The 25,367-nt window shown below is 41.2% G+C and overlaps 1 protein-coding gene across 3 annotated transcripts in view; it reads left to right on the forward strand.

The window, feature by feature from the left end:
- The window catches only part of STYK1 (serine/threonine/tyrosine kinase 1), a 54,375-nt gene extending 30,100 nt beyond the window's left edge, over positions 1 to 24,275 (forward strand). For 2 of the 3 annotated variants that reach the window (XM_061417853.1, XM_061417854.1), the window contains exons 2-10: positions 5,044 to 5,140; positions 5,784 to 5,918; positions 8,510 to 8,776; positions 12,871 to 13,052; positions 13,593 to 13,676; positions 15,440 to 15,648; positions 18,418 to 18,458; positions 19,516 to 19,612; positions 22,540 to 24,275. In XM_061417853.1, the coding sequence (XP_061273837.1) occupies positions 5,077 to 5,140; positions 5,784 to 5,918; positions 8,510 to 8,776; positions 12,871 to 13,052; positions 13,593 to 13,676; positions 15,440 to 15,648; positions 18,418 to 18,458; positions 19,516 to 19,612; positions 22,540 to 22,744 (1,284 nt within the window). In that variant the 5' untranslated portion in view covers positions 5,044 to 5,076 and the 3' untranslated portion in view covers positions 22,745 to 24,275. Of the gene's footprint in view, positions 1 to 4,499; positions 5,141 to 5,783; positions 5,919 to 8,509; positions 8,777 to 12,870; positions 13,053 to 13,592; positions 13,677 to 15,439; positions 15,649 to 18,417; positions 18,459 to 19,515; positions 19,613 to 22,539 lie in introns of those variants that run through there. The other variant, XM_061417852.1, reaches the window with a different exon arrangement.
- The last annotated feature ends 1,092 nt before the right edge of the window (positions 24,276 to 25,367 follow it).

Consider the following 25,367-nt stretch of genomic DNA (forward strand, 5'->3'; position numbering starts at 1 on the left):
TTTCATGGATATATGAGTATGCCAGGTGTGCATTCTTTAAAAATTATATACATTTATTTGGTATAGTATAGATTTCTCTGGCCAAAGTGTAATCATTGGAAAGAGCTTACTGTACAAACACCTGGAAAACAATTTATTTATTCATTTAAAAATATTTGTTTATTTGGCTTCACCAGGTCTTCACCAATGTCACCAAGTTGTGGCACATGGAACCTTTAGTTGTGGCAAGCAAACTTAGTTGTGGCATATGGGATCTAGCTCTCTGACCAGGGAATGAACCTGCACCCCCTGCATTGGAATGTGGTCTTAAGTCCCTTTAGGTAGGAATTTAGAGCTGTGATTCTTTGGATACCCTCTCTAGTCCCACCAATTCATGGCATCCTAAGAAATTTACACCAACTCAGGACAGTAAAAAAAAAAAAAAAAGACACTGGGTTCTAACTTTGAGAGCCACAGGAAAAAAAAAGTGGTGCTCTACAGTCTGTGTAATTATCCAGATATGAGAAAGATCAGTAGTGGGCTTCTATTATCTTATATATGGCATGTCTGGCCAGCCTCTAGGAAGCATGTATTGTCCAACCTGTTCTAGAACTGATTTTCTTAGAGACACAACATTCAGTGGTATCTCCCAATCATACACAGATTCTAATTATCCTCTCAAGGCCACGGAACTGTAAATGCTATTGATAGCAAATGAGACTGGTATACTGAAAATTCCAAAATATCATTGAAAGGAATGAAGCAAGAACACAATAAATGGAAAGACATCCCATAGGAAGTAGAAAGACTTAATATTGTTAAGACGACAATATTCCCAAGTTGATAGATACAGTCAATGTAGTCTTTGCCAAAATTCCAGATGGCCTTTTTTTTAGGGATGGCCAGGTTGGCACCCCACTCCAGCACTCTTGCCTGGAGAGTCCCATGGACGGAGGAGCCTGGTGGGCTGCAGTCCATGGGGTTGCAGAGAGTCAGACACGACTGAGCGACTTCCCTTTCACTTTTCACTTTCCTGCATTGGAGAAGGAAATGGCAACCCACTCCAGTATTCTTACCTGAAGAATCCCAGGGATGGTGGAGCCTGGTGGGCTGCCGTCTATGGGGTCACACAGAGTCAGACACGACTGAAGCGACTTAGCAGCAGCAGCAGCAACAGGTTGATTCTAAAATTCATTTAAAAAGGAACACAAGGGATTGAAAGTATCCAGAACAATCTTCAAAAAGAGAACAAAGCTGTAGGACTCAGTTAATAATTTGCATTTTTTTGAATTTTTTTTGAGGGGAGGCCACACTGAGCAGCTTATAGGGTCTTAGTTCCCCGACTAGGGATTGAATCCAGACCCTTGGCAGTGAAATGCTGAGTCTTAACTACTGGACCACCAGGGAATCCCCATAACTTAATTATTTTAAAACATACTACAAAGCTTCAGTGATTAAGACCATGCGATGTTGGCATAAGGAAAATCTGGAGTTCCGACGCTATAACCCCTGTTTTCTGGCCTCCAGCTTCAGGTTGAATTACGGTCTCAGATTTCCTGGTTTTCAACTTGCAGGTGGAAGATTGTAGGACTTATCAGCCTCCATAGCCTTGTGAGCAAATTCCTATTTTGTTATGGTCTTTACAGACTGGGACCTGGGGACTGGAGTCAATGAAAAGAAGGACGCGGGGGACCCAAGTCTCGAGTGAAACAAGAGTACTTTATTTGCAGAAACGCATGCTTATATATCTTCAATAAAATAATTACTCAGCCATTAAAAAGAATGAAATTCCACCAGTTGCAACCAAATGTATAGTCCTTTAAGTAGAAGGTAACTGAAGAGAGTCACTGAAGGGAGTCCAAGCAGGTGCTCTTTCCTATGATCTAATATATATACATATATATATATATGTATATATATCTTTCTTTATATATCCTATTGGACTTCCATGATGGCTCAGTGGTAAAGTATCTGCCTGCCAGTGAAGGAGAGGCAGGTTCAATCTCTGGGTGAGGATGATCCTCTGGAGAAGGCAATGGCAAACCACTCCTGTATTCTTGCCTGGGAAATTCCCATGGAAAGAGGAGCCTGGCGGGCTATAGTCCATGGGGTCTCAAAGAGTTGGACATGACTTAGTGACTAAACAACAACAGAATATAGGTTTATCTCCTTGCTCCAGTGTCCAGTTTCATCGGATTGCTACTTGTTATTAAGCTGTGTCTTTAAATTCTGTGCTGTGTGTGCTGGACTAAGTCACTCAGTTGTGTCCAACTCCTTGCGACCCCATCAACGATAGCCTTCCAGGCTTCTCTGTCCAAGGGATTCTCCAGGCAAGAATACTGGAGTGGGTTGCCATTTCCTTCTCCAGGGGATCTTCCTGACCCAGGGAATGAACCCAGGTCTCCCACATTGCAGGCAGACGCTTTAACCTCTGAGCTACCAGGGAAGCTCACAAAGGGCTGGTCAAATAAAACTGATTGTGAGAACCTTGCTCTGGAAATGACATAGAAGGTCACGTTGCATCCAAAGGTGAATGCTCTGTGTAAGTGTGACGTCTAAGTGAAAGGGTATGAGCGTGGACTTGGGTCTTTGGACATAGGTGTGCGTGGCTATGTGTTGTCATTAGGGGTTTCCACCCTGAGCAACTCTATGTGGGGACACATACACAGGACTTTATGTTTTGTGCTCAAGTATGTGTCAGTGGGTGTGTAGTTTGGTTTCTGGGCAGAGCTCACGAGCTGGAGCTGCCACCTTCCCCTTTCTTTCTCCTGTGTGTGGTAAGAGAGGTACTCACAGGACTGACTTCCCAGAGTCAAACTCGTTTAACTGGCTGCTCCCTGAATAAAAATAATTACCTCTGATAATGCACCGAAAAGGAAGTAAGTGGAAAGGAAAATAAGAATCAGAATGACGTTTTCAAATTATGTTTGATTGTCCTGGCTGAGCTAACGTTTTATTTTTAGGACCTTGTTCTCTCCACCCTTTTTCAAGGCTTGCTGTTTCTTACAGAGTGTTTTCCCTTTCATGTGGTCTTGTGGAATTGTGGGAACTCTCACCTTGCCTTTTTGCCTCACAAACTAGATCAGAGGGACTTTGCTATCTTACAATTCATTAACTTCATAGATCCCTCACTATGTGCAAACCCACAGATAAGACGATCAAACTTTCCTTTTCTCTCTGGGATGTTCCTCCTAGCTACTCCTCTGTTGACTTAGGCTTCTGTCAACCAGTCACACACCTGTCTGTCGTCTGAGTTGTAAGGAAATTGTTTAATTTTCATTCCCTCAGACAAACTCATGGAGCTCCAGGAAGAGTGAAAAGAAGATTCAACTGGCTGGGAGGTTTCTTTGCATATTTGTTTCCAGAATTGAGACACTCTGCCTCGATAGGATATTAGTGGTTATTAGTATCAATAATAGGGCTTCCTAGGTGGCACTAGAGGTAAAGAACCCACCTGCTAATGCAGGAGATGTAAGAGAAGTGGGTTCAATCCCTGGGTCGGGAAGATCCCCTGGAGGAGGGCATGGCAACCCACTCCAGTATTCTTGCCTGGAGAATCCCATGGACAGAAGAGAGCCTGCAGGGCTTCAGTCCATAGGGTGCCACAGAGTCAGACGCAACTGAAGTGAATTAGCACATATGCAAGCAGTATCAATAATAAAGCAAAACATGTGATGTAACAGAAGGGAGCATAAGATGACTAATGTCATACTGTATAATATAGTATAATATCATATAAGCTACAATTCTGATTTTCTAAATTTTACCTTGTGATTAGATCTTTACAGAACTAGGTCACCTGTTTAGAGTGGGAAATCACCATATTTGTTTCAGACCAATCAGAATTAAAGACTTTGGCTTTGCTGGCCACAGAATTATGTTAACCAAGGGCAAAATTAAGTTTTTACATATATGGAAGAGTGGTAACCACCAGTTCTCTTCAGAAAGAAAGAACTGGGTTTTTGGAAATATGTGCTGATAATATGGAATTAGATCTGGAGGAGGGCATGGCAACCCACTCCAGTATTCTTTGCCCGGAGAATCTTCTTGAACAGAGGAGTCTGGCAGGCTATAATCCATGGAGTCACCAAGAGTTGGAAATGACTAAGCGACTAAATGCAGCATATGCTGATGGTGTAGAGTATAACAATAAAAAGAATCTCTGGCCAGGTTAACAAGACACCGGTAACTATATACTACTTGAAGGGGAATTGGGAACTGGATAGATGGAGAAGGACGGGGTAGAAAAAATATTTTCATGGTATACCATTTTGTAGTTTTATTTTTGAATCATGAATATATTTACTTTTTGTTTAAAAAAAAAATGAAGAGAGCTTAGCACTGACACTTTCTTTAACCCATACCCTGGTAAGAATGAGTGTCTGTATCTATCTTTATATGAAGAACAGAGGAAGCTTCGAGAGCTGCAAAACTAAATAGTTTTATTCATAGCTGCTGTCTGTTCATTAGTAGTGTGAATGCAGTGCGGGGTGGGGGTGGGGGGTGGGGTGGGGTGGGTATGTCAGAGAAGGAAAGCAAGTGTATAACTCATCTCTCTTGAAATCCACCAACTATTTGTTCATGGTCTGAATTAGGTTTGTATAAAAATGAAATTAAGTGTTTTGTTTAAAAAATTAGGAGATACACAGAAAAGAAAATTAGACCTGCTTAAGGACTGCTAGGGAGATAAATCTTTCCCACATCTGTTCCCATGAACCACAATTTTATATCATTTGTGAACTTGACCATCAGAGCAGGAGTCTAGGGCAGGAGAGGAGCCTTTAAAATAATTTTAGAAACAATGGCATGAAAGGATCAGACCAGATCAAGGCTGGATTAGCTGTATAAAATGAAAATGGCAGGAAGAAACAATTTCTTCCCGTTCGAATATCAGATAGATAGATAGAGATGAATTGGTGGCTCAGAGAGTTCCAGCTAGCCAGATACTTAATAACCAGTGATCTGGAGAGGTGTTTTAAAGTTCTGTGTGTGCTCCATTTTATTTTTGTCAAAACAACTCAAGCCTTGGGAATCATTTTCAGTGGTGCTCTGTGCGTCCTCAAGGGGTCAAGCGCTGGAGTGGACCACTGCGTTGTGATGGGAAATGAGAGGGGCGTGATGCGGATGCTGTTGGAATGCAGTCTCAGTGACAAGCTGTGTAGTAAGTACAGGTGATACAGAGATCCGTCCTCTGATTTTTGATGGAGATTAACATCTGAAGAGGGCTTCAGAATAAGGCTTCCCAGGTGGCGCTAGAGGTAAACAATCCACCTGCCACAGCAGGAGACGTAAGAGACACAGGTTTGATCCCCGGGTTGGGAAGATTCCCTTGAGAAGGGCATGACAAACTCACTCCAGTATTCTTGCCTGGAGAATCCCATGGACAGAGGAGCCTGGCAGGCTACAGTCCATAGGGTCGCACAGAGTCAGACACAACTAAAGTGACTTAGCATGCACGCACAAGATCTGAAGAGATTCTGGAAGAAAGATCATTTGATTTCTAATAAAATGAAGAGAGTGGTGAGAAAGGAATTGGTGTTAGGGACCATTTTCTTTGAAGGAGGGGGGCAGGGTAGGGGAGAGTGGCAATGGGAGATAAAGATGTACTGCACTTTCATCGCAGCAGGAAAAATGAGAGAGGAGGCACAGGGCTGGGCTGAGAAACAGGGGCATAGGGATTCAGATCAGGGAGCTGATCAGAAGGAAGAGATAATCATGTCACATACAGTGAGCTGAAGACTCAGGGGAGGGGGAGTCCGGTTCGGGGGCTTCTTCAATCTCTTCTTGCTTGATCTCCTACCTAGTTATCCGGGAACAGCAGTATGAAATCATCATCATCCCAACCCTCCTAGTTGGTACCTTCCTCATCCTCCTTGGTGTCATCCTGTGGCTTTTTATCAGAGGACAGAGAGCCCAACGGCAGTCTCCAGGACCTCGAGGTAAGACTCAAACAGGCTGGGCAGTGACTTGGGAAAGATGGAGATGGTAGGAAAGAAGACCCAACCTTCAGTGAGCTCAAATCTCAAGGACTCTGATGAGATAGATGGTATGGGTCCCCTCCTGTGGAGTTGAGAGCAACAGGTGAGCCTTTCTTAGGAATGTCATGAGTTGAAATTCAATATATGAATTTCGTATATTTATATAACAAGAAATTTCAGAATTTCTTGTTAGCTGAAAGAAGAGAAGGCAAGAGAGGCCTCATGTAACCTCTTTCTGTTTTCTTTGTCCTATTGCACCATCAAATCTTTGGCCATGTGAGTGTCTAAGGACTGGGGAGGAAGCCTGGGGATAAAGCCAAAGGCTTTGTAATGAGTTTCGAAGGATGACACTTTACTCTATAATACATTCCACCTCTACTTTGTGCTTCTGGAATTTCTGATGTAAAGGAGTAGCCTTAATAATAGTTTTTTTTTTTTCTTAATGATTTTAAAAAATTTATTTATTTATGGTTGTTCTGGTCTTCACTGCTGCTCCTGGCTTTCTCTAGTTTTGGCCAGCAAGGATTACTCTTCGTCGTGGTACACGGACTTACTCTGGTGGCTTCTCTTGTTGCGGAACATGGGCTGTGGAGCACTCAAGCTCAGAAGTTGTGGCGCATGGGTTTAGTTGCCCTGTGACATGTGGAATCTTCCTGGATCAGGGATTGAACCCATATCCCCTCCATTGGTAGGCAAATTCTTAAAAACTGGACCACCAGGGAAGTCCCATAATAGTCTTTGAAGCACTAGGTAGGAGATGATAGCATGCTATTCTGAAGTACCACTGAGCATATGATGAAAGAGAGCCAGCTTGAATGGAAAACTCAGAGGAAAAAAGAAGGGAAAAAAATCCTGACAGCGATATGAATCTCTAGAGTGGTGGATCCCTTCTCCTTCTCTAAATTGTATCCTGATTTTCTTATTTGTTGTTGTTGTTGTTGAGTCACTAAGTCGTGTCCAACTTTCTGTGACCCCATGGACTGCAGCACACCAGGCTTCCCTGTCCTCTACTCTCTCCCCAGGTCTGCTCAAGTTTATGTCCATTAAGTTGGTGATGCTATCTAACCATTTCATCCTCTGTCAACCCCTTCTCCTTTTGCATTCAATCTTTCCCAGCATCAGGGTCTTTTCCAATGAGTTGGCTGTTCGTATCATGTGGCCAAAGAATTGGAGCTTCAGCTTCAGCAACGGTCCTTCCAATGAATATTCAGGACTGGTTTCCTTTAGGATTAATTGGTTTGATCTCCTTGCAGTCCAAGGGACTCTCAAGAGCCTTCTCCAGCACCACAGTTAAAATATATAGCATGTGTAAAACAAAAGTCCTGAAATTCCCCTCACAATTTCCTCTTCATAGTCTTCCCTGTCATAATAAATGGCAAGCCCAGCTCACTATGTGTTCAATCTAAAATGAAGTCTAAATGAAATCTGAAGATGTCCTTGCCTCCTCTTTCTCTCACATTCTGTATCCAATCTATTAGCAAATCCTGTTTAACTGTACCTTCAAAAGAGACTCAAGTCACCCTCACCTCTCATAGAAAATTGTAATACACCGTTACCTAGTTTCCCTGCTTCTACCTGTATCCTTTCACTGTCTGTACTCCTCAGAGCAGTGGAATGATTCTTTTAAGGCCTAAGTGAGCCCTGTTAATTCTCTGCGTGAAACCTCCAGTAGCTTGTCATCTTAGAATGAAAAATAGATTAAATTCTTTCAGTGGCCTAACATGATCAGAGGCCTCTCTGCTGGCCTCATCTCCTGTAACTCTTTTATTATCTCACTTGGTTCCAGGCTCACTGATTTCAACGTTGTTGTTTACACGCTAACTCATGTCCGACTCTTTGCGACTCCATGGACTGTGTGTAGCCCGTCAAGCTCCTCTGTCCATGGGATTTTCCAGGCAAGAATACTGGAGTGTGTTGCCATTTCCTTCACCAGGGGATCTTCCCCACCCAGGAATCTAACCCAGGTCCTCTGCATTGCAGGCAGATTCTCTACCGACTGAGCTACGAGGGAAGCCCATAACCACTGGCCTGCCAGGGAAATCCAAGACTTTCTTGATTGAGACTCTGGGAAATATGGAATAATTTGATTTTGGGGACAACTTGAGGGAAGAAGAATAACTTTAGCTTAGAGTCGAGTACTTATCCATACCTCTGTTTCGCCCTTGAAAGTCACTTTATTGACTCAAATGATAGCTCCCCTCACAGTTACCACCACTTTAGGTGTCTGTGGTTTGAAGATATATTCAGTAGCTTTTTGAATTGTCTCTAGACTCTACTCATACTGAACTGGAATTCTGAGAAAGACTGAACAGAAATGTCTTTACCAGTTTTCAGAGGTCCATCTTAAGTTGCCTTAGAAGTAATGGGATTATGACATATATTCTACAAGGTTTGTGTTGATGCTGGTTCATTGAGAAGCACCTGAAGGTACCTCACATTGACCCAAGAGAGAAAATTTCTGAAGGGACTTCTTGCTGGTTTGTTTGAGGTTCTGATTTCCTGGAGTCCATGGGGCCAGAAAAAAGCTGGTTGGTGTCACCTCTTTGTTTTAGGTGTTGCCCACGTGCCTCCATCTGGGAACCTAAGCCAGGAAGCAGCAGGACCTGGGGGAACTGTGTTTGTACCACTTGAGGAGACCTCGGTGGAAAGCCTTCTGCGAACTTCTGCACAAGTCCTGGCTAAGCTGCAGGTGCCCCGGGAACAACTCTCTGAAGTTCTGGAGCAAATCCACAGTGGTAGCTATGGGGCCATCTATCGCACCACAATACACACTGGGAACCCTGCGAAGCCCAGGAGTGTGGTCCTCAAGACTTTAAAAGGTAAAAGGAGGAGTACTGCACTTCTTTTCCTCTTTTAACATTTTTACTGTGAACCCTCAACAGGGAATGCTAACAGGATTTTCAGACATTAGGATGTTAATCAGTAGATAGTTGTGACCACAGCTGGCCCACAATAAGAAGGAAATAGAAAGTAAAAATTCAAGAACAGAAAAGTTCTTCTTTGGGTCTTTCCCTAGCTCAACCTTGCCTATTAAGGCTGTTAAAATTAACTTTTTGCCTATTGAATATTTCTTGGATGAGGATTTTGAGGTTGTTTCTTCATTTTTCTTGCCTATTTGATTCCTTTTCCAGATACTTCATTTTCTTTTTGACTGATACTCATGATGTGGACCAGTAATGATGGATACATAAAATGGAACAGAGATAGGATTACCAAGAATCATAATCAAAAGGTCTAGAAATAATAATATTTTAATGTGTGATAACATTTTTTATCATTGCTATTTTTATTGAATGTAATTAAAAGCAGAAGGAACAATAAACAATTTGTCCAGCAAACAAAAGAAAACAAGTAAACAAAACAGAAGCAAAGTTCTTTAAGAAAGCAGCAGAATACAGATCTTTTCTTGGTTTAGAATATTGAGGTTTGGGAGAAGATTGTCACCTCAGCTTAATCTGTGTAATAGTCACACATATTTGTAACCTGCACACCATCCTGGATTCCTTATTCTCAAATCTATAAAGCTCTGTCGGAAAGTCATTCTTTATGCATCAAATGAGAATTATGAAATTTGAACCTATATACATATCAACCATTAGTTTTCTATTCCTTCAACAAAATATTAATATCTATGTTATAGTCATAAACTAGATGGACTGGAATGGGTGAATTTAACTCAGATGACCATTATATCTACTACTGTGGGCAGGAATCCCTTAGAAGAAATGGAGTAGCTATCATGGTCAACAAAAGAGTCCGAAATGCAGTACTTGGATGCAATCTCAAAAATGACAGAATGATCTCTGTTCGTTTCCAAGGCAAACCATTCAATATCACGGTAATCCAAGCCTATGCCCCAACCAGTAACACTGAAGAAGCTGAAGTTGAACGGTTCTATGAAGACCTACAAGACCTTTTAGAACTAACACCCAAAAAAGATGTCCCTTTCATCATACGGGACTGGAATGCAAAAGTAGGAAGTCAAGAGACACCTGGGAAGTTTGGCCTTGGAGTACAAAACGAAGCAGGGCAAAGACTATAGTTTTGCCAAGAGAACGCACTGGTCATAGCAAACACCCTCTTCCAACAACACAAGAGAAGACTCTACACATGGACATCACCAGATGGTAAACATCAAAATCAAATTGATTATATTCTTTGTAGCCAAAGATGGAGAAGCTCCATACAGTCAGCAAAAACAAGACTGGGAGCTGACTGTGGCTCAGATCATGAACTTCTTATTGCCAAATTCAGACTTAAATTGAAGAAAGTGGGGAAAACCACTAGACCATTCAGGTATGACCTAAATCAAATCCCTTATGATTATACAGTGGAAGTGAGAAATATATTTAGAAACTAGATCTGATAGATAGAGTGCCTGATGAACTGTGGACAGAGGTTCATGACATTGTACAGGAGACAGGGATCAAGACCATCCCCATGGAAAAGAAATGCAAAAAAGCAAAATGGCTGTCTGGCGAGGCCTTACAAATAGCTGTGAAAAGAAGAGAAGCGAAAAGCAAAGGAGAAAAGGAAAGATACAAGCATCTGAATGCAGAGTTCCAAAGAATAGCAAGAAGAGATAAGAAAGCCTTCCTCTGCGATCAGTGCAAAGAAATAGAGGAAAACAACAGAATGGGAAAGACTAGAGTTCTCTTCAAGAAAGTTAGAGATACCAAGGGGACATTTCATGCAAAGATGGGCTCGATAAAGGACAGAAATGGTATGGACCTAACAGAAGCAGAAGATATTAAGAAGAGGTGGCAAGAATACCCAGAAGAACTGTACAAAAAAGATCTTCATGACCCAGATAATCACGATGGTGTGATCACTCACCTAGAGCCAGAAATCCTGGAATGTGAAGTCAAGTAGAAACCTTAGAAAGCATCACTACGAATCTTAGAAAGCATCACTACGAACAAAGCTAGTGGAGGTGATGGAATTCCAGTTGAGCTATTTCAAATCCTGAAAGATGATGCTGTGAAAGTGCTGCACTCAATATGCCAGCAAATTTGGAAAACTCAGTAGTGGACACAGGACTGGAAAAGGTCAGTTTTCATTCCAATCCCAAAGAAAGGCAATGCCAAAGAATGCTCAAACTACCACACAATTGCACTCATTTCACATGCTAGTAAAGTAATGCTCAAAATTCTCCAAGCCAGGCTTAAGCAGTACCTGAACTGTGAACTTCCAGATGTTCAAGCTGGTTTTAGAAAAGGCAGAGGAACCAGAGATCAAATTGCCAACATCCGCTGGATCATGGAAAAATCAAGAGAGTTCCAGAAGAACATCTATTTCTGCTTTATTGACTATGCCAAAGCCTTTGACTGTGTGGATCACAATAAACTGTGGAAAATTCTGAAGAGATGGGAATACCAGACCACCTGACCTGCCTCTTGAGAAACCTATATGCAGGTCAGGAAGCAACAGTTAGAACTGGATATGGAACAACAGACTGGTTCCAAATAGGAAAAGGAGTACGTCAAGGCTGTATATTGTCACCATGCTTATTTAACTTACATGCAGAGTACATCATAAGAAACGCTGGACTGGAAGAAACACAAGCTGGAATCAAGATTGTCAGGAGAAATATCAATAACCTCAGATATGCAGATGACACAACCCTTATGGCAGAAAGTGAAGAGGAACTAAAAGCCTCTTGATGAAAGTGAAAGAGGAGAGTGAAAAAGTTGGCTTAAAGCTCAACATTCAGAAAACTAAGATCATGGCATCTGGTCCCATCACTTCATGGGAAATAGATGGGGAAACAGTGGAAACAGTGTCAGACTTTATTTTTTTGGGCTCCAAAATCACTGCAGATGGTGACTGCAGCCATGAAATTAAAAGACGCTTACTCCTTGGAAGGAAAGTTATGACCAACCTAGATAGCATATTGAAAAGCAGAGATATTACTTTGCCAACAAAGGTCCATCTAGTCAAGGCTACGGTTTTTCCTGTGGTCATGTATGGATGTGAGAGTTGGACTGTGAAGAAAGCTGAGTGCAGAAGAATTGATGCTTTTGAACTGTGGTGTTGGAGAAGACTCTTGAGAGTCCCTTGGACTGCAAGGAGATCCACCCAGTCCATCCTAAAGGAGATCAGTCCTAGGTGTTCTTTGGAAGGACTGATGTTGAAGCTGAAATCCAATACTTTGGCTACCTCATGCAAAGAGTTGACTCATTGGAAAAGAGCCTGATGCTGGGAGGGATTAGGGGCAATAGGAGAAGGGGACGACAGAGGATGAGATGGCTGGATGGCATCACGGACTCAATGGATATGAGTCTGAGTGAACTGCGAGAGTTGGTGATGAACAGGGAGGCCTGGCGTGCTGCAATTCATGGGGTCGCAAAGAGTCGGACATGACTGAGCGACTGAGCTGATGTTATAGTCAGGGGCTTCCATGTAGCTCAGCAGTAAAGAATCCATCTGCAATGCAGAAGAAACAGGTTCAATCCCTAGGTCAGGAAGATCCCCTGGAGAAGGAAATGGCAACCCATTCCAGTATTCTTGCCTGCAGAATCCCATAGACAGAGGAGGCTGGTGGACTACAGTCTATGAGGTCCCAAAAGAATCAGACATTAGTCACTGTGTTATGTCTGATTCTTTTGGGACCTCATAGCATGTAACAACAAGAAAATAGCATGTGTGATAATATTTTAATGTAAACAGAACAATTTTATTAGGCAGAGGAAAGTCTAACTAGTTGTGAAGAACTGTGGGTCTATGTTACCTTTGATAAAAGAACAGTGACATCGAAGATCATCTAATTGATCCCCTTTCTGTTTACTTTTGGTCTACGCTCATTCCCCTTTGAAGCTTTGAAATTTACATCTGAGGTTGCTTCCTGCCTCATACTCCCCACTTTATTGGCACTGTGACTGCTCATTCCCCATGGTTCTTCTGTCCTCCACAGAACCAACTGGGCTCCAAGAGGTGCAGGATTTCTTAGGGCGAATCCAATTCTATCTATACTTGGGGAAGCACAAAAACTTGGTACAGCTGGAAGGTTGCTGCACAGACAGGCTGCCGCTCTACATGGTTCTGGAGGATGTGGCCCACGGAGACCTGCTCAGCTTTCTCTGGACCTGTCGCCGGGTGAGTGGTGGGGCAGAGGTGTTAGGAAGAAAGGTTTGACCTGGTTAATTAGCTGTGCACATACCAATTAGCCTGACTAGGAAGAAAGGCTTGACCTGGTTGATTAGCTATGCACATACCAATTAGCCTGACAAATTCTGTTCTTCCTTCATTCTGCTCTTCACCTACATTCTTTATTGTCTTCCTGGTCCAGTAAATCATGGCACTTCTCTGCATACCTGGGAATCTCTCATACCATCTCTCCTTGAATCTTTTAGCTTTTGTACATTTTTTAGTTTTTAAATTCTTATTTATTTGTTTTTGGCCATGTCATGTGGTTAATGGGAACTAACTTCCCCGACAAGTGATTGAACCCAGGCCCTTTGCAGTAAAAGTGTGGGTTCCTAACCACTGGACTGCCAAGGGAATTCCCAAGTCCTTATATTTTTGTGTCTTTGCCCTAGCTTAAGTAACTGCATTTAAGAATATTTCTTTCCTTATTTTTCCCTTTAGATCTGTTCATGTCATTTTGATGTAATGCCTTTTTCTTTATCTCTTTAGGATGTGATGACCATGGATGGTCTTCCCTATGACCTCACAGAGAAACAAATATATCACATTGGGAAGCAGGTCCTTTTGGCTTTGGTAAGGCTTGGAGAAGTGACAACAGATGGCAGTGATCTTTTTTGTTAGCCTGGTATTTAATGTCATATTTCTTATATTTATGTTCTCAAATGGGGTATATATTATAAATGAAATCTGGTGGAAGTTAGGGGGCAGAAACTCAAGCATCGATTAATTGTTTTCAATTTTCTCTTTATGAAATTATTTAGATAATATAATTCAGGATTGGTAATTCTAGGTAGAAAGTGGTCACTTTAGGGCTTCTAGAAGAAACAGGAAAGGTTTTATTTCTTTTATTGCTTATTAAAAATAATTTTTTTTTTTTGGCCACACCATGAGGTATGCAGGATCTTAGTTCCCCGACCAGGGATCAAACCTGTGCCCCGGGAAGCACAGAATCTTAACTACTGGACCACCAGGGAAGTCCCAAGAAGGGTTTTAAAAGGTTTCTCAGTCTTAAAGGTAAAGGCACCAGGGCCAAGAGCTATATGCCCACATGTTGTTCACTCAGTCGTGTCTGACTGTTTGCAGCTGTATGGACTGTAGCCAGCCAGGCTCCTCTGTCTTCCACTATCTCCCAGAGTTTGCTCAGATTCATGTCTATTGAGTTGGTGATGCTATCTAGTCACCTCATCCTCTGCTGGCCCCTTCTCATACTTCCCTATATATACTGTTAGCAGATGTAAAAGAGGAAAAGATAAGTTGGTAGAAGATTTGGGAAGAGAAAACGAATGGGTGAAAGGCTACAGAGCCAGAAGAATGTTTATAATTTATACCTAAAGAACAAGAAATACTAGCTCAGAATGTGTTAGGCAGGAGACTTGCTGTAATACTGAATGTGACAGGAATTGCATATACTTGAAAAGGAACAAAGAACAAGTGGAAGAGGAGGAATAAGAAGGGGGTGAAAATGAGATCATGTCTTTATTTTAGACTAACCTAAATAGGGACTTCCCTAGTGGTCTGGTGGTTGACTCTGCACTTCTAATGCAAGGGGCACGGGTTTGATCCCTGTATCGGGAAGATCTGGAGGAGGAAATGGCAAACCACTCCAGTATTCTTGTCTGGGAAATCCCATGGACAGAGGAGCCTGGTGGGCTACAGTCCATGGGGTTGCAGAGTCACAACTGAGCAACTGAGCACATAGGTTCATCAGTTGTAACAAATGTATCACAGTAGTGCAAGCTGTTAATAGAGGAAACTAAGGGGCAGGAGGCCTGAGTGCTCTGGCTTTTCCACTCAACTTTGTTTTCACCCTAAAACAACTCATAAAAAAACATAATAAAGTTTTTATTAATTTTTTTAAAGAATGAATTTCTGGAAACTGTTGATCTTAAACACAATGCAAACATGTCTGATTCATTATAAGTACTGTGCTTTTTATGAATTAGAATATTTGGTTCTGGTCACTGCCACTTAGTAGCTGTGTGGACGTGACATGTTTTTTTTTTTTTTTTATATTAAACTTTTTATTTTGTATTGCAGTATAACCGATAAACAATGTTGTGATAGTTTCAGGTGGACAACAGAGGGACTCAGCCATATAAATACATATTGCTATATTTAAAATGGATAACCAACAAGGACCTACTGTAGAGCACAGGGAACTCTGCTCAGTGTTATGTGGCAGCCTGGATGGGAGGGAGTTTGGGGGAGAATGGATATGTCATTATTAATGCGGCTTGTTCAGGGTAGAAAATGTCTTTTCGAGGATCTGCTTCACTTTATCTGGGACCCAAGCCATGACCTCGGAGAGCTGATCCATTTTGACATCACTCTGACAGGAATTTCTCCAGGAGAAGCGTCTGTTCCATGGCGATGTGGCAGCCAGGAATGTTCTAATCCAGTGTGACCTCACTGCTAAGCTCTGCGGGCTGGGCCTGGCTTATGAAGTTCATTCCCGAGGGGCCATCTCCTCCACTCGCGTGGTACCCCTCAAGTGGCTTGCCCCAGAACGGCTTCTGCTGAAACCAGCTGGCATCAAAGGAGACATGTACGGTTTGTTCCTGCCCCGTGGAGTTCCTCCTTTCTTGACTTCAGTGTCCTCCTGCCTGTGAACATGACTGGGTCTGTTGTCAATTAAGTCTATGCATGAAGTCTCTGCTTTGAAGTCAGACAGACTCTCAAGCAAAAATGTGTGTTATGTGGCAGAGCTCATAGTTGGCAGCTGTCTGCAATCCTTTTTAGTGCCTCCTGAAGTATTCCCTCTGTGTCAGATTAGAAGCCTTGATTAGGAGAGAAAAAATGAAAAATGAATAGATTATTCACACCAATATCTGAGGACTTGATTTGGTATAGTTCTATCTCTTTATCTAGTTTTATCTGAAAGAGGCAGATCCACTTAATCAAAAGTTTAAACTAGGAGCTATTAAAAAGAAAAAATATATATATTTACATGTATATATGTATGTGCTGTGCTAAGTCGCTTCAGTTGTATCTGACTTTGACAGGCTCTTCTGTCCATGAAAGTTTCCAGAATACTGGAGTTGGGTAGCCTATACCTCCTCCAGGGGATCCTCCTGACCCAGGGATCAAACCTTATCTCTTACCTCTCCTGCATTGGTGGGGAGGTTCTTTATCACTGTGCCACCAGGGAAGCCCATGTATATGTGTATTTATATACTCAATTTATTTTAACTTAAAACATATAAATGGATATTTATCAGTCTTTCAGAGGAAGGCCAAGAGGCTACACGTGCTGTGCTAAATGAAGTTACATGTTGTATTTCTTGTATAAAACAATTGTGATGAAGTTTGACTGCAGGCATTTATTGTTAAATTTCCCCCAGTTTTCTACAGTTGTCTCACTCACACAGTTCGACAACACTCTCTTTTTAGCGGCTTGATTTTAGAGAATGTTTTGAAAGCATTCAACCTAGTTTTCAGGGAGCTAAGGCTTTTGGCATGTATATTTAATCAATCTACATAGTATTTAATTGATAACGTAGTTATAGTTACATGTATGATTGGCATAAACAGGATTGCAAAGAATAACAATTGACTTTGGTAACCATATGACTCATCTGCTTGGAGGAGCAGGTAGGTATAATACAGGATATCTTACCAGCCATGAATGTTAGGAGCTTCAGGGGAAATTTAGAACATCAGTTAATGTGGTGAATCAATTAAGACACTGATTTTTCATTTCATTGCTGTTTCCCTGATATCTGCTTTTCAACAGAGGTCTGGAAGTAATAAACTTCCTTGGGAGATACTGCTCATTTCACAATGATGCTGTAGAATAATGAAACATATGTCTCTCAAATCATATTTTTTAGGCAACTACTTAGTCCATTTATGTACAAAACTTGCTCTGTTAATGTTTTACCTAGGTTTGGGCAGTTAGATCTACTGAGGATATAGTAGATAAAAGATAAACCCTGCTTGGCCTTGAACTAAGACATGGAACAACAGACTGGTTCCAAATAGGAAAAGGAGTATGTCAAGGCTGTATATGGTCACCCTGCTTATTTAACTTCTATGCAGAGTACATCATGAGAAACGCTGGGCTGGAAGAAACACAAGCTGGAATCAAGATTGCCGGGAAAAATATCAATAACCTCAGATATGCAGATGACACCACCCTTATGGCAGAAAGTGAAGAGGAACTAAAAAGCTTCTTGATGAAAGTGAAAGAGGAGAGTGAAAAAGTTGGTTTAAAGCTCAATATTCAGAAAACTAAGATCATGGCATCTGGTCCCATCACTTCATGGCAAATAGATGGGGAAACTGTGGAAACAGTGTCAGACTTTATGTTTTTGGGCTCCAAAATCACTGCAGATGGTGATTGCAGTCATGAAATTAAAAGACACTTACTCCTTGGAAGAAAAGTTATGACCAACCTAGACAGCATATTCAAAAGCAGAGACATTACTTTGCCAACAAAGGTCCATCTAATCAAGGCTATGGTTTTTCCAGTGGTCATGTATGGATGTGAGAGTTGGACTGTGAAGAAAGCTGAGTGCAGAAGAATTGATGCTTTTGAACTGTGGTGTTGGGAGAAGACTCTGGAGAGTCCCTTGGACTGTAAGGAGATCCAACCAGTCCATTCTGAAGGAGATCAGCCCTGGGTGTTCATTGGAAGGACTGATGCTAAAGCTGAAACTCCAATACTTTGGCCATTTCATGCGAAGAGTTGACTCATTGGAAAAGACTCTGATGCTGGGAGGGATTGGAGGCAGATGGCTGGATAGCATCACTGACTCGATGGACATGAGTTTGAGTGAGCTCCGGGAGTTGGTGATGGACAGGGAGGCCTGGCGTGCTGCAATTTATAGGGTCGCAAAGAGTCGGACAGGACTGAGCGACTGAACTGAACTGAAGAATAAAAGCTGGAATTTCAGCAGGAAGGAATGGAAAAGATGAAAAAGATACATGAGAATTTTTATATGTTTGAGTGAATGTTTGCATTTGCATAAGCGCTCATAGCATTTAACAAATAAGAATAAATATCTATTAGTGTGTAAATACCTATTAATGTATAATATCTATTCATATATAATATTTAACAAATAATAGTAAATATCTATTAATGTGAAGAAAGGAGACATAAATCGAGCTCTCAAGGAAATTAGATTCGAAGGGGACTGGACAGAAATATTTTCTAATGGCATAACTACATTGCTTATTGTACCAATCAGCCTTGATTCCCATTCACTGCCATTGTCATGGGTTTCTTACTGAAGGTCTCTGGTATTTAAGTGAGCCATCTTTATGAAAGGCAGAAATAAAAGTGAAGTAAACAGCTTTGTTTCTTTTACAGCTGGTCTTTTGGGATCCTGCTGTACGAGATGGTGACTCTAGGTAAGGAAAATCCCCAAAGTAGTGGCACCCCCTATAGAAATACGCGAGGATGTTTATTTGTGTGGTAGATGGCATTTGCTGTGAGAAGGGGTTTCAGCACAATTGCTGAAGATCGAACTGAGCTGACACATTTTCAGAATCCAAGCTTGATTTTTGAGATAGTCTTATAAAGTCATAGTTCCCTCCCTATCTGTCTCCCTCCTTCCTCTTTCTTTCCCCCAAGGCTTTACCAATTCCATGGCATATTTTAAAATCCAAGGAGTAGTCCAAGGATGATCTTGTGTGTGCTCAGGTGCTCAGTCGTGTCCAACTCTTTGCAACCCCATGGACTGTTATCCGCCAGGTTCCTCTGTCCATGGAATTTTTCAGGCAAATTCTTGTTGGAGGGAGTTGCCATTTCCTTCTCCAGGGGATCTTCCCCACCCAGAGATCGAAACCACATCTCTTGAGTTTCCTGCAATGGAAGGCAGATTCTTTACCACTAGCGCCACCTGGGAAGCCCCTAGGCTGATCTTGCATAAATATAAAAATGTTGTCTTTAGATTTATTAATCCATTTGAGAAACTGCAGCACTTTCTCTTGTTTGAGAAGTAGAGGGCAGATCTTATTTCTCGCTTAGCTTTATTTTGTTACATTCCTAAAGACTTGACATTTTCCTAAATTATCAGGTCTCCTTCCCCCAACATCTCCTTTCTCCAAAGTTCTCCAAGTGATACCCTTATCTGATCACCAGGGATCAACTACATTATACCTATTAGGTTTCCTACTTTTGTAGGTGATTAGCCCAGGTGGATGGAAAATAGTGTTAGTTACAGTTTATATTCTGCTGCTGCTGCTGCTAAGTCACTTCAGTCGTGTCCGACTCTGTGCAACCCCATAGACGGCAGCCCACCAGGCTCCCCTGACTCTGGGATTCTCCAGGCAAGAACACTGGAGTGGGTTGCCATTTCCTTCTCCAATGCATGAAAGTGAAAAGTGAAAGTGAAGTCGCTTAGTCGTTTATGTTCTAGAAGACCCTAAAGTTGTATTACTCGTCTCACTCTTTCCATACCAACAGGGGCACCTCCATATCCTGAAGTCCCTCCTACCAATATCCTACAGCATCTCCAAAGAGGGCAAGTCATGGAGAGACCCAGTAGTTGCACACACACCATGTAAGTGGCTTTTAAAATCTTTTTTGCTCTTTATCAGTCATGCTGTTTGTAAAGTGGCTCAGATGATCCTCAGCTGTCCTCTATGTGCTAAGGTACAACCTTAAACCAAACCTATGCAGAAAATACATCTGCTCATATATATGTGTATATGTGTCTTTACATTTGTGTGTGTATGTGTGCGACACAAACACACACATACACAATATGGAGGCAGCCACTGAATGCTATATTAGAAATTTAGATTTGCTAACATTGTTAAAGCTTAGTTCCTCTGGAATCTTTTAAAACAGATGAAATCCAATGCAGGTACAGCACTGTTTTAGTTATATAAATGTCAGTCTCAGAGACTACCAGCTTCAGTTCTAATATAGTTGTCATAAAATCCACAGTTATTCACTGGTTCTTATTTGATATTTAACTTAAAAAATTTTTTCCTGGTTCTAAGCATGTTGGAAGCCCATCAGAAGAAAGACAGTGAGAAGAAATTAGACAGCAGAAGGAAGATATCAAATTGCCAGCAGAAAGGGACAGTTGGTGAACTAACATAGAAGCAGAAAAGTAAAAATTACATGCAGAATTTCATAAACAATAAAGTACAAAGCAGGTTATGATAGACTATAAGAAAGGCTTCAATTATTTTTAAGAAAGCAGGAGATAATATATTGATATACGTTTCTGTTTAAATTGCTGTTATTTTGTAAATTCTTCAGTACTGAAAAAGTAACTTTCTAGCACCTGAGTTTCCCACAAATACAAACAGTAATTGTATCAAGCATATTAAAAATGCTAAAAATAATAATTGTATATACTTATACACACATAGTATAGTGATGATACTGCTGGGTATACTAGAATGAAATTATTGACAAATATTTCTTGAAGGCCATATATATATATATATATATATATGTATATATATGGCTGTCCTTGATACTGGGGATAGGTAGAGACATTTAACTGAAAAAGTACCTGATCTTGAACCATGTAATATTTGGATGAGGAATACCTGACAGAACATGAAAATCAACAGAAAGTGTGAAGCAATGAGTAGACTGGTTAAAAGCTCAGATTCATGTCATAGTCAAAAAGACACATGTTCAGTCTTAGTCCTATATGTTACATTGTTTACTTAACTTAAAATAGGTAAAATGATAGTCCTGCCTCAAAGTAATTGTGAGGCTGCAATGAAATAATGTATGTTAAGTTTCCTTTCCATGCCTTTTGGGCTTCTCTGATGGCTCAGTGGGTAAAGAATCTGCCTGCAATGCAGGAGACACAGGACTTCAGGTTGGGTCCTTGGGTTGAAAAGATCCCCTGGAGGAGGCAATGGCAACCCACTCTAGCATTCTTGCCTAGAAAATCCCATGGACAGAGGAGCTTGGTGGGCTACAATCTGTGGGGTTGCAAAGTCAGACATGACTGAATAGTCGACTAGGCACACCATGCCTTTTATAATAAGTATGTTCTTGGTAAATGGTATCAGTATTAGTAGAGTAACATAACATCTTATACAAAGTCTAATGGTACAACATTAAAGAGTATGGGAAACACAGTGTGTTTCCCATATAACACAGGTTATAAGGGAAGGAATTGAAAATTCCTACTTATACCAATAGGAAAGAATAACCAGGGAGAGGATATTAATGCCTTGGGCAGAGCATAAGCAAAGAAAAAGCTGGGTGTTATTAACCATGTCTGGGGCATAGCTAGATGTTGTCTTAGGAGGAGGAGAGGGCTCCCGCTAAGCAAGGCCTATGTGGTAAGAAGCTGGGGGTAGGATGCCGACTTTATAAGATGAACAATAGGAAGCTGCTGTAAGTTCTTGGGCGGGAATGAGACTTGACAAAGAGCGTTTGATAACAGACTGTGTTACACATTCTCTAGAAACTGGATTGAAACAAAGACAGATTGAAGGTGGTAAACACATTATCTAAGGCCATTTCCTGGGGAAGCTAAATAATAAAGGGAGAAAATGACCTGGATTAATGGAAAGAACCATCTGATTATAGTATCTGAAATTACTATGAATCATGTTATTCCATATCTTCTTATTTTCCCCTGTTGTAATGTAGCTCATACTAGTAGGTAAGTTATAGCAGTGGTCTGGAATGATGCAAGTTCATAATATGTAGGATGAAAACACTTAACTTCTGAAAGAGTTTTTGGTAATAGAAAAAACAACAAAACTGTTCTGTCATACTGATTGTAGTACAGCAGAAACCAACATGACATTGACCCCATGGACTGTAGCCTGACAGACTCTTGTGACCATGGAATTCTTCAGGCAAGAATACTGAAGTGGCTAGCCATGCCCTTCTCCAGGGGATCTTCCCCACCCAGAGATCAAATCCAGGTCTCCTGTATTGGATTCTTTACCATCTGTGCCCTGAGGGAAGCCCATAAAGCAACTATATCCCAATTTTTTTAAAAAAGGAAAAGAAAAAGAATAAGGTGATAAATAGATGAAATAGGATTAGAAGATTTTAGTATTATGCTGAATAAAGGAACTCATGTGAATTCACATTCATGTAAAAAAAGTTTGCATTCATGTAAAAAAAAATGATTCTTTGTTGACTGAGCCACTAGGGAAGCCCATAGTATAACTATTGACTAGTATTAACTAGTATACTATTCGTGTGACTAGTATAACTATTCTCTACACTTATGTGTGTTCAATGTTTTCCATAATAAAAGTTACAGTAGAAAAAAATCATCAGTCATTCTTATTATAAAAAAGATTAAGATATTAAGAGATTTAGTATTTAGGAAGGTGAGAAGGAATAGTATTCTCTGGGAAGAGTGTGGGACAGGGTGATGAATAGATTACAGAATTGTAGGGTTCTTTTGTTAAGATTTGTAAGCGAAGAAGCATGTTTTTCAAACATTTGCCTTGTCAAGGAAGTCAGTTTCTCTTGCTCCCCTTTCAGGTATGGTCTCATGAAGTCCTGCTGGCGTTGGAGTGAGGACAGCCGCCCCTCACTTAGAAAGCTACACTCGTGTCTTGAAACTGCTGCTCAAAGTGCAAATGACAAGGCTGTGTTGCAAGTACCGGAGTTGGTGGTACCTGAACTGTACGCAGCTGTGGCAGGTGTCAGCGTGGAGAGTGTCTCCTACTGCTACAGCATCTTCTGAAGGTCCTGGGACAACACCCACTTTGGGGAGATCGTATACTCTTGAAAGCAGTTTCTCCAAGAACAAAGACTTTTCTAGTGGGAGTTAAAAGGAGAAATGGGACATGAATCTTGAATCTTCCCCTACACATTTCACTAGAAACCTGAAATGATGCTGGATGAGACTGCCCTCACCATGTACCCTTGAGACGGAGAAGTGCAGTTCATTTCTGCTGTCCCAATTCTGAAGACACAGGGTAGATGGGTTGGACAGTGTCCATTCAAGGGAGGTTTTACAAATTTGCAATCTTTGTTGCAACATGGCATGGATAAGTTGGTCCCTTCTACCACAGGCTTGTTTCCTTTGTTTCCAAACTCTGACTATAGTAAGGTCCAGAAAATTGGAATCAAATGAGGGAAGAGAAAGTTGATAAAGAAATTTATGAAAAGAAAATGAAAGGTTCTGTTTTCTCAGGAGTATAGATGAAGACCAAGGTCCATCCTTCACAGAGAAAGGAGAGGAAGGTCATATAGTTCTTCACTTCTGGTCCATTCTTGCAGGGATGAAGGAGAACCATTAAGGAAGATTTCTGAGCTCACCCTAAGGTATAAGCTCACCCTATATGGAGAAATGCAGCCCCCTTTTATCTAATTCTGAGATAGGTAAATCCTGTTGGTACTATTCTAACTAGAAGCTGGAGGGGTGATTCCATGATTAAGAGCATTGTTTATGTATCATCCATCAGGCTGGCATTCTGGTCCCTGTTAGAATAGGGAAATCAACCCTGAATATTTATTGGAAAGACTGATGCTGAAGCTGAAGCCCCAGTACTTTGCCCACTTGATGTGAAGAGCCGACTCATTGGAAAAGACCCTGATGCTGGGAAAGGTTGAGAGCAGGAGGAGAAGGGGGTGACAGAGGATGAGATAGTTGGTTGGTATCGCTGACTCAACGGCCATGAATGAGCAAAGTCCGAGAGATAGTGAAGGACAGGGAAGCCTGGTGTGCTGCAGTTCATGGGATCACAAAGAGTTGGGCATGACTGAGTGACTGCACAATGACAAATGAGACTATGGAGACTGAGCTCAGAGAGTCCAATAGGGTTGATGATGAATAGACTGTGTATGTATTTAATAAGTGGGAAATATGGAAACCAGCAAGGGTGCTCACTAGGTCAGGATGCCTTCAAGGAGTGCTAGAAAAAGATGTAACCTGAGATAGAAGGATGGTAGGTTCTGATTTTCAATCATTCAATGATGTACTGTGAAACTTATTTCATTAAATCAATATTTATTGAGTGAAAGTATACATTTTGGGTTATACAGTTGCCAAAATCTTGACAATAAGGAGGACGAAAATAAATAAATGTGAATTAATGTCAACAGGAAAATTCAAGAGACAATCTACATTGTCAAAAAAGATTCCTCATGTGTAAAAAGGGGATAATACCCACTTCACAGGGTTGTGAGAATGGAATGAAAGGGTGTTATTTGTACCACATGTGGCATGTACTATATGACAATAAATATTAATTTCCTTACCCACCCCTTTACTATCCTAGGTCCTCCTTCATATATTTTTCATTTAACATCTGTGGTGACCAAGAAGAGAACCTTGGTCTGCCAGTCACATTGCAAGGCAGGACATACTTAAAGATGATGGTATAGTACAAATTGTTGTTGTTGTTTAGTTGCGTCTGACTCTTTTGTGACTCCATGGACTGTAGCCCCCCAGGCTCCTCTGTCCAATGGATTTCCCAGGCAAGAATACTGGAATGGGTTCCTTCCCCAGGGGATCTTCTTGACCCAGGGGCAAACCCACATCCTCCTGCATTAGCAGGCGAATTCTTTATCACTGAACCACCCGGGGAAGCCTATAGTACAAATACCACATGACTGAAATGAGGAAGTCATTATTTTTGTGTGAGTGTCTGGATGATGGCAGTCACCTCCTACTATTTCAACATACTAGAAGTATCATGACTATCACAATTCAGTTGAACACATGGTCTGATTTTAAAGAATACATCAGTTACTCTTGAAGAGACATTCAAGGCTACTATAGGAAAGCTGACTGGCAGTTTAAAAAGTTTGCATAATCCTGATGGAGTCACCCAACTGCATAACAATTCTTGCACCTGTAGGAATACTATAGTGACTAGTCAGAATTTTAATATGTGCTAAGTAGCAATAGGGAGAAGGGAGGTAGAATGGCTCAGCACAAAACAATGAAATCCTATGGATTGTCATTGTTCTCAGCTGTTCCCTTATGTCTAATTTACAAAATATTTATTCAATATTTTCAAAGAATTGAGTGTTAAGGGCATCTGTGCCAGACACTGTGCTAGATGCTGGATAAAAGAAACAGTGTTGGATTAGAGTCTAGAAAGCAAGGGACGTTATAGACATGTTTGTATGCATAACGTGTGGTGTGGAGATGGTGAAGGTCAGGGAGGCCCCAGTGTGCTGCAGTCCTTGGGATCGCAAACAGTCGGACCCGACCTGGCGACTGAACAACAAGAATGTGTATTTGTGAATTACAAACCGTTGTAAGTGCTATGAAGAAAAAGTACAGGGTAAATGGAAGGGAGTAAAAAGAGGGAACCTGGCTGAAAAAAGTGGCATTTGAAATGAGACCTTAGAAA

The sequence above is a fragment of the Bos javanicus genome, chromosome 5, assembly GCF_032452875.1.
Source record: "Bos javanicus breed banteng chromosome 5, ARS-OSU_banteng_1.0, whole genome shotgun sequence".
Lineage (NCBI taxonomy): Eukaryota > Metazoa > Chordata > Mammalia > Artiodactyla > Bovidae > Bos > Bos javanicus.